Here is a 17,141-nt window from a genome sequence, read left to right on the forward strand (position 1 = left end):
TAAATACCCCAAAGCCAGAGTTTTTCTGACTTGTCTGATGATAGACTCTGAGGAGAGCTTGCTAAGTAATGTTCTTCTACCTCATTGTAACTGATAGCAAGGCTCAGTGCAATGCATGAGCAACACACATGAATATCCTTTTCTTGGGGATTCTGATTTGAGATGAGGTTTGGGACTTTATTTTAAACTAATGCCCTGGTATATTTTTTATAAAAGGAAGTGCTAAAGATACTGAAAGTTGACAGATGCTATATAGTAGGCCTGGAGACTTGGTACCCACCATGCTTGGTTCTCCTGATGCTGATGTGTATATTTAAGGTATGGTCCAAGGATAAGGCCAAGGAAATATACGTTCTGGTGTGGAGAAAGGGGAGAGGCAGAGTGCTGTAAGGCATACTGCCTACATTTATACTAAATTTTATGCAGTTAATGTCCAGTGAGTTATTTGTTACATATCATAGCATGTGATGTATGAAACAGTCTCTGCAGTATATAAGTTAATGATGCCATGCATGTTCTTCTCTTTGGTGAAATACTTATTTCTGAGTACTTGAACTATTCACCCCAAGTCCTGCTATCCATTCCTTGTATATTTACCTTCACTACCTTATCCTTAATACACTGTGTTCTATCTAGCACTTCACCTATTTCAAGTTACCAGTCAGTGTATTGCAGTAGCTACTTTCCCTAAGGTAGAGTAACTGAATACAGTTACAACAAAGAATGAGCAAAGGCACAGTTTATTTGCATTTAGAATTTTTTCTATGATTGCAAGGAATACTGCTGAATAAGGTATTGCTCCACCATCCCTGATGAAAGATGAACATTAATAATGCAGATTAGAATGAGGCTAAGTTGTATTGAAGGGAAAACAGACCCAGTACCTTTCATAAAAATAAATCTAATGTGGCCAACTTAATAGTTCCAACATAACAAAGAATGGGGGTATTATAGAATTCTTAAGTTCAAAAGAATTAAAAAAATCACTTTTGGATGAATAGCTTAAAAATATGCATATAAATATATGTCTATGTCTATGCATTTACTTATATCTGGATTTATTTCTTTGTAGGTAATAGTGATATATGTTCTTTTAAACATTTGTATGTGCATGGATACATATATATATATATATATATGTATATATATATATATATGAATTTCCATTTGTAATTTTTTGATGTGCTGTTATCTTACACATGTTGCATAAAATGATGGATCTCAGATACACTTTGTAAGTAAGGGAAAAGTGGATAGATATCTTTTCAATTTTTTTCTTGATTTACTTAATGTGTATGAGTGAGAGCCTGCATATCTTTACGTGCACCAACTATATGCTTGGTGTTGATGGAAGCAAGAAGAGTGAGTCAGATTCTCCAGGCCATTCCCACTTAGGTGAAGAAAGTCTTACTCTGTAGCCCAGATTATAACTCACTATGTAGCCCCAGGTTTCCTTAAACTCATTTCAAACTTCCTGCTTCTGCTTCCTGGGGGATGGGACTCCAGGTGTGAACTTACACCCTCAACTAAATACTTTTTAAAAGGACTATTTACAGCAGTGCTAAAAATCCACCGTTTTTCTCATTCACCAAACAGCCAATGATTATTAGGCAACAGGTGTATGCATTCTTGTGTCAGAGAGGAAGCAGAGAGTAATGGGAGCGTGAATTCCAAGCCACACCCCTCAAGGCCAACTGAGAGTTGCAGTGTGGAGAAAACGAAGAAACCAAACTTCTATCATGATCTGTCCAGGCTGGCCCCAGTTCATGCTGTGTTAGCATGGTCATTGGTACTGCCTCCCTTCTCACAGGGATGGTTTGCGTGTTCAGAGACTTTTAACAGAATCCACTGGGGACTTCTTTTCCAGTGTGAAGTAACATTACTTATTCTTGACAAATGGGCCTGGTTTCATTTGGTACAAAGAGTGATGAAGAAAGAATTTGAAGAAAACTCTTTCAGTTGTTTGAATAAACAATCCTACCAACATTTTTCTATGTGGTATATTTCTATGTGGTATAATATATCTCCATAATATTCACTAAAACTTTAAATAAATAAATACAGGTGATGAAATACAAAGAATCTCATTTTTGCTAATTTTATGTTATCAGGTTTCTCATGACTCCTATTTCTATTTACCATCTAGAAACAACAATATTTAATGTAATTTATTTTGAAATAATTGGTTTCACAAACTTGGCTCCTTTTGCCAGAGTATGTAATGTCTTAGGCACTACTCATCATTAAATCTGAGTGTCCATTTCTTAGGTAAACCTAAACTTCTTCCACACAGGTGAATAAAGCATAGAATCCTAAAAGAGAAGGTACTCAAGCTTATGTCTTATTCCTTTGTAGCAAGAATCTTAAAAGTTCTTATTAATAAAATCAAACCTGGAGCAAGGTATTGGGGTGAACACTGAATGATCAGAGAAGCAGAACAAGCTACAGCCACTTCACCTCGCCAATTCTTCAGCTGATCCTGTTTCCTCAGACTGGAAGCTTCTGTGTCCTCATCCAAATGGATCTCAGCTGAATTGCTTCTCAAAAGCCTGAAACTTAACCAGCCTATTTCCTGGTCCTCACACCTTATATACCTTTCTGCTTTCTGCCATCACTTCCTGGGATTAAAGGCTCACTTCCTGGATTAAAGGCATGAGTCACCATGTCTGTCTGTTTCCAGTGTGGCTTTAAACTCACAGAGATCCGGATGGATCTCTGCCTCCCAAGTGATAGGATTATAGGTGTGTGCACCACCATTTTCTGGCCTCTATATCTAGTGGCTGTTCTGTTCTCTGACCCCAGATAAGTTTATTAGGGTACACAATATTTTGGGGAACACAATACCACCACATTTCCCCTTTTTTGTCTAAAATAAAAAAGCTTATAACTAATACAAGAAAAACTATCTAATAAGTATATACAATATATACAGTCAAGAATTACATTAATGATGTCCAGTCCATTAACATTTGACAGATTCAGATGAAAAACTCCGTTAATATATATTAACAATGTCCAGTCCAGTAACATTTGATAAACCCAGACAAAAAATTTTCATTATGTATCCTATGTAAAACAAATAGTTCCTTTTTAAAAGTAGATTCAATAATTGGCCTTTTTATCTTATCATATCCATATTCTCTTTTTTCTTTTCATAATAGATTCAACAATCTACCTTTTGTCACTTTCATATCTTCCCCTTTTTCTTTCTAGAGTAGATTCAATGATTTACCCATTTATCCTATTATTTCTTTATCTTTTTTCTCAGAGTAGATTCAATGATTTACCTCATATCTATATTCTCTTTTTTCTTTTTTTCAAACAAAAACTCTGAATCTAATCTCCTTGTTCAGCTTTTTTCCTGACCATTAACAATTAACAACTTGTAATCAACCATCATAAACAATGACAATAGCCATAAATCATTAAACAGCCAAAAACTACCCACCCCAATTCTTGGGAATGTGGGCGTCTTTTCCTTAAAATTACTTCCTGCTTTCTGGGGGTGAAAACATCTTTAGGGAATCCTGAAAAGAAAATTTTGGGGTTAATTGCCAAGTCCTGTATCATTTGTTCAGTCTCTGCATATTGGGAAAGTGCAGAGCTTGTCACAAGTCCTTGCTCGAATAGTCTGTCAGGCTGGATCATCTCAGGTCTCCATCTCGAAATTTTCCTGAGTAGTTTGTAGTTCAAAGTCGATCTTTCCCTTGTGGAATCATTGTGGGTGAAAGACCCTAGCCCTTCAGGCTTACACCCCCAAGCCTCAGGAAAAGAGAAACTTCAAGCACCAGGAAATGAAAAACTAAAAATCTAGTTCCAAAGGGCAACCTGACCCAGCCATTACTCAATCTCCCCTGCAACCATATAACAATGTAAAGAGATTTCTATTAAGAGATGTGCTCAACTGTGACTGGGAAAATTGTAAATGTTCCAGGAAGGACCACCGTGACCTGTATGTATACTCCACTCCCGCCCTGATACCTCCCTTGAGGGTTCAAGAAAAATGTGCACACTGACATAACTGTATCCCCTTCTGTGATCACTCTGTAACCAGACAATGATTTTATGAAATTAGCTTCTAGACATAAATCAATTGAAATGACATTATATGGAAATTGTAATCTTGTGGGTTTTGTGGGTTTTTCCTTTAAAAGCCCTTTTGGGGCTGCAGTAAGATGCAACTCTTGCTCTTGGGAGCAGAGGAGCCCTTCTGTACAGAAGCTTCAATAAACTCCTTGTGCTGTTGCATCAACTGGACTGGAGTCTGGATTCTTGGGGCGCCCACTTGAGACCCTAAACTTTGGGGTCCAACAGTGGGGTCCCATCATCCTTTTGAAGACTTCAAAGTTGCTGTTAGGTGTGGTCATGGTTCCCTGTAGATTTGTGTGTGTGTGTGTGTGTGTGTGTGTGTGTGTGTGTGTGTGTGTGTGTGTGTGTGTGTGTGCCTCCTCTGTGGTTTGGAGTAATCACAGTCTGATAAATGTCTGTCTCTCGAAACCATGAGTGTTCTTTCCTAGAAGAGAAAATCTTCCCAGCAATTTCTCCCCACCATTTGTCTTGCCAAACTTTTCCAAACTGACTTTTGTCAATACTTTCTTGTAACACGATGGTCCTGGCAATTCTTTGAATAAGCAGAAGTAAACCCTTTGTCCCAGGTAGCAGCATCACCGCAGTCACCAACATGATGAGAAGCAGCCAGCAACTTGGAGCAGCAGCCACTGCCTCCATGGTCTTACCACCGTTTGTGACTCGGTCCCAGCCAGTTTCTCCTCAGCAATACTCCTAGGCCAGCCTCAAACTCCGGATCCTCCTGCCTCTGCCTTCAGCAAATCCTATGGGAATGCACCACCACAACCAACTGAGTGTAGCTAGGGGCAGAGTTGGGGCCTGCAAGGCCACAGGCAAGTGACTTTTTCATGAATTCGTACCACAAACATTGGGCACCAGATGTAGATGTAACAGTCTTATTAAATAAGAAACAGAGCGAAATGCAGATTTAAAAGCCCAAGAGGTCAGAGCAGTAGCTAAGAGCTGATACTAAAAACCCTTTCTTACCCTTCACTGCCGCTGCTGTCCTTCCCCTCAGAAAGAGGCCTACTTCCTGTGTATCTGTCTTTTTATTGACTTTCTGTTCTGCCTTCTTATTGGTTGTAAACCCAACCACATGACCTCCTCATCACTGCCTGTTTATACAGACCTCTAGGTCTCTATGATTGGTATTGAGATGAAAGGCGTATGTCTCCATTACTGGCTGTGTCCTTGAACACACAGAGATCTGCCTGTCATGTGATCGGGATTAAAGGTGCTATGGCTTGCTATTAGCTCTGACCCCCAGGCAACTTTATTTATTAACACACAAATAAAATCACATTTTAGCACAAATAAAATATCACCATATTCTTTCCTGACTATATTTATTCTCCAAGGATCTTCTTAAATAATGTTTCTGTTTCCCATTTTTTTTTTGTTCTAAAATTAAAACCTACTTGTTCCTGACCTGCCTCCATTACGTTTACAGATCTTATAAGAAGCCTTCATTACTATCATTCTGACATGGGTTAAGTTTTGGTCTTTCTCAGGTCTCTGACAGTATTCACTTTTTACTTTGTGAATGTTGACCTGTTGCAAATACTATCAGTGTACCAGACTGCTTCTCTTTTTGGGTCTGATTGAGCATATCTACTCTAATGACTGGATGCCTGAAACCTGTGATCTGTAAGGAACACTTGCACTGAGTCATTTTGTCTTCATGAGGATAATTATCAACGTTTTGTAGGTAATAAAATCGAATCAAAGAGACATGATGGGAACTTTAGAAGCCATTCATCAAGTAGTTTTGTACAGCGGAAACTGTTGGTCTACTGTACGCTTTTAACCATGATTCCATATTCTTTCTGTTAATTATTTCCTACCTCCTTTATTCAGTAGAACCCAGATCAGAAGTTACCAGGTACCCTTACTTTGAGTTGTTTATCTATCCCTTAAGTGCTATAATTTATAATATTTTCTTTTTCTTTTCTCTTTGTGAACTAGAACAGTAACTCAGTAACAGATATTAGGAAATCAGGTTTACTTTGGGCTGTTTTTGTTTTTTATTTATTTATTTAGCTGTTGGTGGTGGCATATTTGTGTGTGTGTGTGTGTGTGTGTGTGTGTGTGTGTGTGTGTGTGTGTGTGTGTGTTTGTATACACATGAACAATGGCAATCACAAGGAGGCCGCAGGACACTATGTGCAACTCAGAGATTGAACTCAGGTTATTAGGTTTGGCAGCAAGCATCTTTACCCTCTAAGCCATCTTGCCAGCCTCCGGATAGTTTCATTAGTGACTGAGAGGGATAGAATGTGAAGAAATTGGTGTTGGACATGCTAAATTGAACAGGACAGCTGAATGTATTAGCACAAGTCACCAATAGACAATTGGAATTACTGCACCAGCTCAGCAAAATGACCAATACTGACTGCAGTATAAATCTAAGGAGAAAAAGCTTTAAGACAAAAACAAATAACCAGCAATGTGGGAAGAATCCCAAGGTGCTCTGGTTTCTTAAAGGGCACAATTTAAAGAGAGATGGGACTGATCATGATCATCAAATTCTCAAAAAGTCTCACATTCAATTAAGATTGAATAAAGATAATTGAATTTGCCTGCCTTTAAACAGGTAGAACAGAAGTCATACACTGAAGCATTAGAAAAGCAAAAAGGTTTCTTTAGAAGAACAAAGTTTAGCATTGTGTTAGCATCTTAGCTTGCATTATGTGTGATTTCAGATGCAGAGCCCATATAACACAGTTAAGACCTTCTATCATAGGATCCCTGCTTGTCTCTCAGCTACTGGCAATATTCATTTTCACTTCGGTATATATTCAATGTCTGCTACCACAGTCAGATTGCCTGACTTCAAATGGATTGCCAATAACTCAAAGGAGGAAGACAACACTTGTGTCTTAATGTTTTCCACTAAAATGCACACATACACACATTGGCAACTTCAATATGAGGGAAACAAGTTCATTAACATGTTGGTAGAAAAATTAATTTTTCTATAACAATATTTGCATGAGGTATTTATCATTAAGGTTATAGTTTCCTATGCAGTATTTTTAAGATATTTCAGGCCTGCATACTGTCACATATGAAGGTTAAAGACCTGCGGAAAATCAAAACAGCATTGACTCTTCTACAGTTAACAGTTGGGTCAGTTGGGATTATATTTTTCTAAGCAGGTGCTAGATCACTGAGCTATTTCTCCAGCCCATCACTCCTCATTTTGAAGTCAACACTGAATAGAAGGGATGCAATTCATATTAGAAGTTGGGAATGTACAGCCTTCCCTCATATGGATATCATGCTTTGTTCCTGTGTCCACACATTGCTCTTTCCTGCTCCTTACTTCATGTTAACAATATAAGAATATAGGACACCTAATAGGTAGCATAACATTTGATATTTTTTTTGTGATTTCCATCTTTTTTTCTGTTTTTTTTATTAAGAAATTTTCTATTCATTTTACAGACCAACCACAGATCCCCTCCCTTCTTTCCTCCTACCCCTCCTTCTCCCCTCATCCCAACCCCCATTCTCACCTCCTCCAAGGCAAGGCCTCCCATGGGAAGTCAACAGAGCCTGATACACTCAGTTGAGGCAGGTCCAAGGGGCTCCCTGACCAAGGCTGTGTAAGGTGTCTGAGACACCGGGCTCCAAAAAGCCCCACTTATGCCCTAGGGATGGATCCTGACCCCACTGCCTGAGGACTCCTTAAGTGGATCAAGCTACATAACTGTCTTGTCTATGCAGAGGGTCTAGTTCAGTCCCATGGAGGCTCCATAGCTATTGGTCCACAGTTCATGAGTTCCCACTAGTTTGGTTTGGTTGTCTCTGTATGATGGGAAAACGTACAGAGGTATTTGATAATTTTAAAGTGATTATTGTAGCTAGAGTTTTCCTGCCTGGCCCACAGTCAGGACAAATCTCTCTCACTTGCCAGTCCCACAGCCGCTCAGACCTGACCAAGTAAACACAGAGACTTATATTGCTTACAAACTGTATGGCCGTGGCAGGCTTCTTGCTAACTGTTCTTACATCTTAAATTAATCCATTTCTATAAATCTATACCTTGCCACGTGGCTCGTGGCTTACTGGCATCTTCACACGCTGTTTCTCATCCTGGCGGCTGGCAGTGTCTCTCTGACTCAGCCTTCCACTTCCCAGCTTTATTCTCCTCCTTGTCCCGCCTATACTTCCTGCCTAGCCACTGGCCAATCAGGTATTATTTATTGACCAATCAGAACAACACATTTGACATACAGACCATCCCACAGCACTTCCCCCCCCCCTTTTTTTTTTTCAAAAAGGAAGGTTTTAACCTTAACAAAGTAAAATTACATATAATTTGGGAATTTGGGCGTAGCTTCTCTTACTACTTCCTGCTGGAGGGGGGCGCTGTATCTTATGCGGACACAAAGAAAATTTTAGGATTATGGAATAGTCCGTGAGGCTGTATCGTCTGAATCAGTTGCCTTGAAACCATTCTGGATGTTGAATCATCTGGGCCATGGTGTCATCGGAGACCTTTCAAGGGGTCTTGGCTGGTCAAACCTGATGTATCTTAATCTGGAACAAATCCATAGCCTCTTGCTTTCTGTGGAAACAAAAGAGACACTTTTCCGAAGCAACATATCCTTATATCCAAATTATGAAGTCAAGGTATCTTTAAAGTATACATATTGGTTTAACTCAGCTTCCTTTACAATCAAATATCTCTCTGCAGTTAAGAATCCCAAAGACAACACAATCCAGATTCTCTGTGTAATATTCATCTTTACGTGGCTTATTTTCTATATTAATTTTACTGTCTCTTTAAAGACTTTATTTTTTTAAACTATGTATTTGTTTATATAACTGTATATGTCACCTTTTTTGTCTCTTCCAAGCCTATGTATATTTTACACACACTGTAAACTATTACATCTGAATCTGTCTCATTGTGAATCTATTGCCTTAAACTGCAGCAGTTGTGGCTGCTGGCTCCACCCACCTCAGCTTCCCAACATGGCGGTGGTTTACCGCCAGCTCTGGGAGCTATCGTGGGTCTATGCTTTTAGCCAAGCAGTGTGTAGCCCAGAAACCTTGTTTTTTGTTTTGTACTAGCAAAGTCTAAATCCACCATGCAGCTTAATGTGCCACTTGCAGAGGCCTCATTCCCGCCATATGGCAGGTCGAGCGCGCATGATAGGAACCCGCCAGTAGCTCAAACCAGCAGCTGCCGCTCATTTGAGAGAGACAATTAGGAACTGTTTTTAGCTCCTTTTTAGAATCTTTTTTCTCAGTTTTTAAGTGGAAACTCTTGCCACCACGTTGGATGCCATTTGTAGCTAGAGTTTTCCTGCCTGGCCCACAGTCAGGACAAATCTCTCTCACCTGCCAGTCCCACAGCCGCTCAGACCTGACCAAGTAAACACAGAGACTTATATTGCTTACAAACTGTATGGCCGTGGCAGGCTTCTTGCTGACTGTTCTTACAGCTTAAATTAATCCATTTCTATTAATCTATACCTTGCCACATGGCTCGTGGCTTACCGGCATCTTCACATGCTGTTTGTCATCGCGGCTGGCAGTGTCTCTCTGACTCAGCCTTCCACTTCCCAGCTTTATTCTCCTCCTTGTCCCGCCTATACTTCCTGCCTAGCCACTGGCCAATCAGGTATTATTTATTGACCAATCAGAGCAACACATTTGACATACAGACCATCCCACAGCAGATTATATCAACAAGATGACTCCAAGACAAAATTTCTCATCTTTTTCTTTTAATTTTAAGCAGGAGAGGGGATGAGTATGGATCCCAGTTTTCTATTTAAAAAAAAATGGGAGAGTGTAAAAAGATGAATGAGGGTTAAGTAGTGTTGGTTTTTTTCTAAACCAAGAACGCATACTTAGAAAGTCCAAAGACAGAGAAAAAGGATCAAAGGAGAGAGTGTAGATGTACAAGATGTGAGACAAAAGAGACATGTACAAGATATTGTGATGTGACTGGGGAAATGATTCTCCATTGCGAAAGAGGAAGGGCACCGAAGCAAGAGGAAAGGAGGGGAAACAAAGTAAGAGGAAAGGCAGGGGATGTAGAAATTTAAAAAAGGAGAGAGAAAGGGGAAGGGGAAAGAAGCAAGAGTAATGCCATTTTCTATTTTTTGTTTATAATAGGTATATTAGCCTTAAAAACTAAGACATTTAGCCCTATTAGAGTACCAAGAGCTACTTGGTGGTTCCTACTCACGTTTAACCAGCATTTCTAATGATAATCTTTATCTCTACTATTTCTTAATCTCTTACCTCATGGTGTTTAGCTACCATAGCCCTTCATTCTCAAAAATCCTTGAATTTTTTCTACGACACTGACATTTTAAGTGTAAACCCACTTCTTTAATAGAATGTCTTTGATTTTATTTTGCAACTGTTTAGACTATAGTTATGAAATCCTGATGGTGACTGGGAAGTAATGTGGCCATCTTGGTATAACTTAACAAGAGACAGTATCATTTGGTCTCATAGTTGATAATGCTTTTGATAGTTGTATCTACTTGGTTTATCCATTGCTAGTTTTCTTCTTTACATTTTTTTATTGGGATTTTACTTTATTAAAAGTTGAGCAAGGCTGGGATGTAGTTCAGTTGGTAGAGTTCCTGTCTAGCATACATAGGCTCTATGTTCAGTCACCACCACCTTGCAAACTGGGCATGAAACGTTTGACTAAAGAACTCTTGTTTCTGTCAGATTAGAATTTTTGTCATGATAAAAATTTTAGTTAATAAAGAAGAAATAGTTTGAAGCAATGTAAGATTCCTGCTCCTCTCCAAACTTTTATGCATGAGTTCCAGAATTCTTTGATGAGTCTTGTGTAAATTAACTGTAATGATTGTCCAATGACAACTTTCTCTTTTATTTCTATTTTTATTCATTAATGTCCTACTAAAAGGAAGATGTTTTTCCATTTTCTACTTATTTATGTAAATAAATCCATTACATAAATTGGTATTATTTGTTTCTTGTGTTGTGTTCTATTAGTATGTATTTGGGTGCTTAGCTTGCCCCAGATTTGGCCTATGACATGAATATTCTAGGTGCTTCTTCTATCCTATTGACAAGACCACATAATTCTCTGTATTTTTATTATAAGTGCTTGAGTGCTTTTGTCTGTATATATGTCTGTGCACCACGTTTGTGCCTCATGGCAATGGAGGCCAGGAGAGGGCATCAAATCCCATGGAACTAGAGTTACAGATGGCTTTGAGCCACCATGTGCATGCTAGGAACTGAATCCAGATCCTCTGGAAGCACAGCTGATGCTCTTAACCACTGAACCATCTCTCCAGGCCCCCAATTACTTTTTTTTCTTGGCCATACGTATTTATTTTATTTTTAGAACTGTTTATTCAGTTTATTAACCCATGTATTGATTAGAATTTTTTGTTTAGTTTTTTCAGTCCCAATTACTTTTTGACATAACATATGTTATGAAAAAAACATAGCAAAGTAGGCAGATTTATAGGCTTATGTTTCACTGTTTGTTCATTGTATGTAGAAATGTACCAATGAGACCTGGTATAAGCCCATTGTCCTTCCCTGGAAATGGAGCATTCTTTTCAGTCATTTCTAAACTGGAACTTCTCTATTGATTTGGATGATGTATCACAAACATACATGTTCAGTAAGATGTAGAAAAATGCGAAAAGCACTGGGCATTACTCTTGCTTTTCTGGTCAAACCTATTGTTCCTCTTTCTTGTTTTATGACTAAGATGGTACAATCCTAGAGTTAAATGAAGGGTTCTCTTTCCTCAGAGATTCAGTTAATTCTGATGGTCAGATTTTACTACCTGACCACTCCAATAACCTCTCCATTTCTGGGGTAGTCTGAATAGGAATGGCCCCCATAGACTCATATGTTTGAATGCTTGGCTCACAGGAACTGACACTATTGGGAGGTGTGGCTTTGTTGGAGGAGATGCATCACTGGTGGGGGCAGGGGAGAGCTTTGAGGTTTCAGATGCTCAAGCCATGCCCAGTGTCTCTCTTTCTCTTCCTGCTGCCTGCGGATCCAGATGTAGACCACTCAGGTGCCTCTCCAGCACCATGTCTGCCTGCATGCCACCATGCTTCCTGCCATGATGATAATGGACTAAATCTATGAACTATAAGCCAGTCCCAATCAAATGTTTTTCTTTATCAGACTTGCTGTGATCATGGTGTCTTTTCACAGCAATAGAACCCTAACTAAGACAATGTCTGTGAATTCTAAGCTTGACCATGTTGTGTTTCTTTCAGTGACTGAATTCTGTGTCTATGACAGTCAGTTACATAAAGTCTCCAAGCCAACCTAAGGCAAGTCATTGCTTCTTGTTGACTTTGAGGAGATATTTCATCATTTTGTCAGCCTGACAGGGGACCCATGGCATGTCAAAATGAGATATAGAGAGTTTGTTTGTTTGTTTTTTAGAAATCATTTACAAGGGTGTCAATAAATTTCGGGGAAAGTTGTAAGGAATAAGGAAGCACCTCCAGAACCAGGGAAGCAAGCAAAGAAGGGTTATTTGGTTCAACAGCAAGTTGCTCTAGTTGTAAGAGAGGGGACACTCTGACCTTCAGTGGGTAAGGCCTGCAAGGAAGGAACAGATGGATAAATGTTCCTATCTTGCACTTTTCATATTGAAGTCCAACACTTGTTTCCCACTGGCCAGCAAACTGGAAGCTAAGGGATAGGGGAACATATACATGTGATACAGATGCTATCTTTCTTTGGGGGAAACTCAGAGTGGGTGCAGGGAGCTTCTGGAGGAGCATAGTAGTCCACTCATAGCAACTTTGAGTTTCTCAATGATGCTTTAAGGGCTTCCTTTTGTATCTCAAGTGGCTGGCCCCATTGCATTGGCTTGCATAACTTTATCCCCATGAATACCAGTTTATCTGTTAGCCCTGACTCTTTGTTCTCACAGAGATCACATCTTGCTGCTTCTAGCTGCTGAGGGGGCCATTCTAGGAAGTCCCATTTTTACTCCAAGTTTTCTGTTCCGTGTGTGTGTGTGTGTGTGTGTGTGTGTGTGTGTGTGTGTGTGCAGCTCTCCCCACCATAAGTAGATAAAATATATCCATGTTGTTATAAAATTCTGCTAACAAAAAGTAACCAGGCAAACAATAAAATAAAAAATTAATTTTTATTAGTTTTGCACATTTTTAATTGTGATTAGCATCATTTTGGGTAATAGTAGCATTTTCCAACATGCAGTTCATGAATATGGTTCATCTAAATATTTTTAAGAAAAGAGGTGCCTATGGTCTGCTTCTGTAAGAAACCCAAAATGTGTCGATGTAATTGACTATGTAAGTGTAATACTCTCTGTTTTTGAGGAAAAGAAATTATGTCCACACTTATATTTAGAACAATCTAGAGAAACGTGTTTCCAAAGCAAAGAAAAATAATTCAACAGAAATTAGGGAATTAAGGACAATATTGGGAAGTAAGCATTGTGGTCAGCAGTTAGCTTAACACTACGATAACTATAAATCAAATGTTAATACCCTTTTCCAATTGCAAATCATAATTTGGATGTGGAGTTATGAGTGTATTTTGCCCCTTAAAATTGTAAAATAAAAGAAATGTAATAAAAAAGCAGAGGATCTACCACTACCCAGTCATGTTTTCATTTCTTAGTTAGCAAATATCTTCCATGAAAAACTGCTATGGATAGAAAGTAAGAAAAGTGATTGTGAAATCAACCTGAAGATAATTTCCTCTTCATATGTACATAATGCTGAAAAATAAAATAAAGTGACTTTGTACAGTATTTATATTGGCTTATAAAATTCTAAACATGTTTTAACAGGTTAAGCAGTGTTGATTTTTCAAACATGTATGTACAGTCTGGCTATACACTGGATGTTATCCACTTAAAATTTAAAAATAACCCAAACATTGTTGAAGTGCTGCAAACTATTGCTTAATGATTTACAGAAATGAAATCTGCTGAACAGTTTCCTTGACTTAGCCACTGACCTATGGTTTCTCATGAATGAGAATCTGTGTGGTGGGAGAAACTAGATACCACAACATGGTAATATCAACATGCATTGACAGCATCCACACTATCTATAATGGTACAGAGTACAGTATATTACCTGTGGAAAGCTTGCACTCTACATTTCTTGTGGTACATATTTGATGCAATAAATACTGTGCTTAGGTCATTATTTGTTTGCTCAAACGTGCACCACAGAGTAAAATGACTATTTACATAATAAATAGCATTTCATTAACACATACAGTGTCAACCTCGCTGAGAGCTGAAGATGGTCAAACAAAGTGCAGGACTAAGCGGGAATTTATAAAGGGTTCTTTTGGTCAATTCACTCTTCTAGGGTTGGGGGTAAGGAGTCATATTCAGTATTTAGAGACTTTTAAGAGACAGTGAACAGAAACATAATGGGATTCCAGACGTTTGAATGATGTTTGCACCCACTAAGACTTAATGACCTGTCCCCAACTATCTCCTTGGACTAAGGGCTAGACTTGACAAAACCAGATGAACAAAGCATATTATCTATCTGATGATCATCACCTCAGTACCGACCCTGCCCCCCTGGAAACACAGATGACATAGAACTGTTGAAGAACTGTCTCTGCTTTCCTTGTGACTTTTTCTCATGCATGATCTATGGTGCAGCATGCCCTCATGCAAAACCACATCTTTGTGCAGACAGGCGGGCCATGTGTATGTCAGTACCCCCAGGTGACACACCTGGAAGAGAGTTCCTTTTGTCTGTTTCCCAACAGAGACCCTGTTTACAAAAATAGTCACATGTAACAAACAACATATGGATTAAAAAAAAGATGAATCCACTAACAGAGTTTGTAAAAAACGTGACCAGTGTGGCAGTTGAAATGCAAATGGTGGACACAGTTACTACACTACAGTGTTTCACATTAACCCCCAGGTTATCGCGCTCCATCCCTTTAGACGGGTCCCTGCAGTCTGCTTAGCCGTTTGTCTCTTGTCTTCAGCAGTCTCAGCTGGTAGTGAGAACAGTAACCTCTTGCCAAGATTGTCTCCCCTTTCCACAGAGTCACAGAGTTTGCCGACAAGGGTGGGGGGGTCACTGTCTTATTAGGCACTGACCTTAAGTGAATTTGTGTAAAAACAGTCAGTTTGGCATTGACCTCCTAAAGGAGTCCTTTTGACATCACCTTCACAGGCTGTAAACAATTTGTCACCACATTTATTACTTTTGTTTGTTTTTGTTCATTTTCCTTTGGCCTTTTCATCTTTTCCTTCCTGCTCGTGTTTTTCTACGATTGGCTTCGTCACCCGATCGTAGGAGGGTGGACAAACTGCGGTGGACATGGTCAGGTCAGTTTTCTCTGTAATAGAGTTTTCATTTATCCTGTCAATGATCATGTCTTCTTTTACAAGAAGATTAGCCCCACCTTTGAGTTTGTTCTTATTGTATGTGAACGAAGCTTGTTTGACCGTTCGCTTCAAAAGGTGGCGCCTGTAAGCACGCTGAATGATAACAGCTGACACCTCCTCTTGTTTCCGTTTTAAAGTAGTAGTGATTGGCTGATAAGAGACTTTGGAGGGGTTGGAAGCCATGAACCGCTCTTCCATCTGGACTCGGAGGGCGTCCATCTCTCCACTCTCACCCAAAACCCGCTTCGTAAAAGCAAATAAGATGTCCAGGCAGTGGATGCGGTCTCCGCTCACCATGGGCAGATCCATGGCAATGAGCTGAAGTTTGTTTGGTTGCGGCAAATTGAGAGGGGGTTCAAGAGCAGCTGCAAACTGAGATAATTTTTCAAATTCCATGAATTGAGTGGCATCAGGGTCGAACTTCTCCCAGACCTCATAGAACATCTCAAAGTCGTCCTCACTCAGGGGCTCTGCACTTTCCTCAGTGGCGACACTGAAGTTCTCCAGGATGACGGCGATGTACATGTTCACCACAACCAGGAAGGATATGATGATGTAGCTGACAAAAAAGAAAATCCCCACAGACGGGTTCCCACAATCCCCCTTCACCGAGCTTCCAGGGTTAACTTTATTAGGATCACAGTCAGGGGGCTTGCTATTGAGGATGGGAGCCAGCAGTCCGTCCCAGCCTGCCGAGGTGGTGATTTGAAACAGGCAGATCATGCTGTTGCCGAAAGTCTCAAAGTTGAACATATCATCAATCCCAACTTCCCTCTTAACGTAGGCAAAGTTGGACATCCCAAAGATGGCATAGATGAACATGACCAGGAAAAGCAGGAGGCCGATGTTGAACAGCGCAGGAAGGGACATCATCAGCGCGAACAGCAGCGTGCGGATCCCCTTGGCACCTTTGATCAAGCGTAGGATTCTGCCAATCCTGGCCAGGCGGATGACTCGGAACAGGGTAGGGGACACAAAGTACTTCTCTATCAGCTCAGCCAGAAACATTCCTATAGAAAAATAATTAGAATAAATAATTAGAATATCAGTGAAGAAATCATCATCAAAATATTTGATATATTAAAGTTCCAAAGTCAAGTTCAGAGCATTGAGATTCAATTGTGTCATCTTAAGTATGGTACATATATAATACAATCATCTTCCAGTATCTGCAACAGATTTGTCCCAGGATGCATCTCCCCTCCCTAGAACATCAAAATTCTCTTATATCATAGCACATCACATTTGCATATAACCGATATATACCTTCTGGAGGTTTTAAATTACCTTCAAAATGTTTATTGTATTTAACAACATAAACATCATGAAGTGAATTGCTGCAGTTCATGTCACAGGAAACAACAGCAATGAAATGTCTATGTATGGTCAGTAGAGGTGCAGGGTTCTTAAACATACTTTTGGTCTTTGAATTAGTGGATACTGAATTCATAGATATGGTAAATATATAGAATTATAAAATGTATAGCATAAATTGACCTTAATTTTAACTCAGCAATAAATTAAAATATAAGGATCAAAGTACTATGTTTTCAGGGGTGTTGATATGCTATTGTTAACTTAAAATCTCATCAGAAATAAATGTTCAAATTTGCTTCAGTATCAACAGCCAATGATATAAGTACTAATTTATACAGATATGATGATTTTCTGTAAATTTGTT

General features: G+C 39.3%; 1 protein-coding gene across 4 annotated transcripts in view; it reads right to left on the reverse strand.

Moving 5' to 3' along the window:
* Window positions 1–13,191: 13,191 nt before the first annotated feature.
* LOC128101828 (sodium channel protein type 1 subunit alpha) overlaps window positions 13,192–17,141 on the reverse strand; it is a 133,207-nt gene continuing 129,257 nt past the window's right edge. For all 4 annotated transcript variants that reach the window (XM_052725224.1, XM_052725223.1, XM_052725225.1 and 1 more), the window contains one exon: window positions 13,192–16,470. In XM_052725224.1, the coding sequence (XP_052581184.1) occupies window positions 15,293–16,470 (1,178 nt within the window). In that variant the 3' untranslated portion in view covers window positions 13,192–15,292. The remainder of the gene's footprint in view (window positions 16,471–17,141) is intronic.

Source organism: Peromyscus californicus, unplaced genomic scaffold (genome assembly GCF_007827085.1).
Source record: "Peromyscus californicus insignis strain IS unplaced genomic scaffold, ASM782708v3 Scaffold_7__1_contigs__length_154581171, whole genome shotgun sequence".
Lineage (NCBI taxonomy): Eukaryota > Metazoa > Chordata > Mammalia > Rodentia > Cricetidae > Peromyscus > Peromyscus californicus.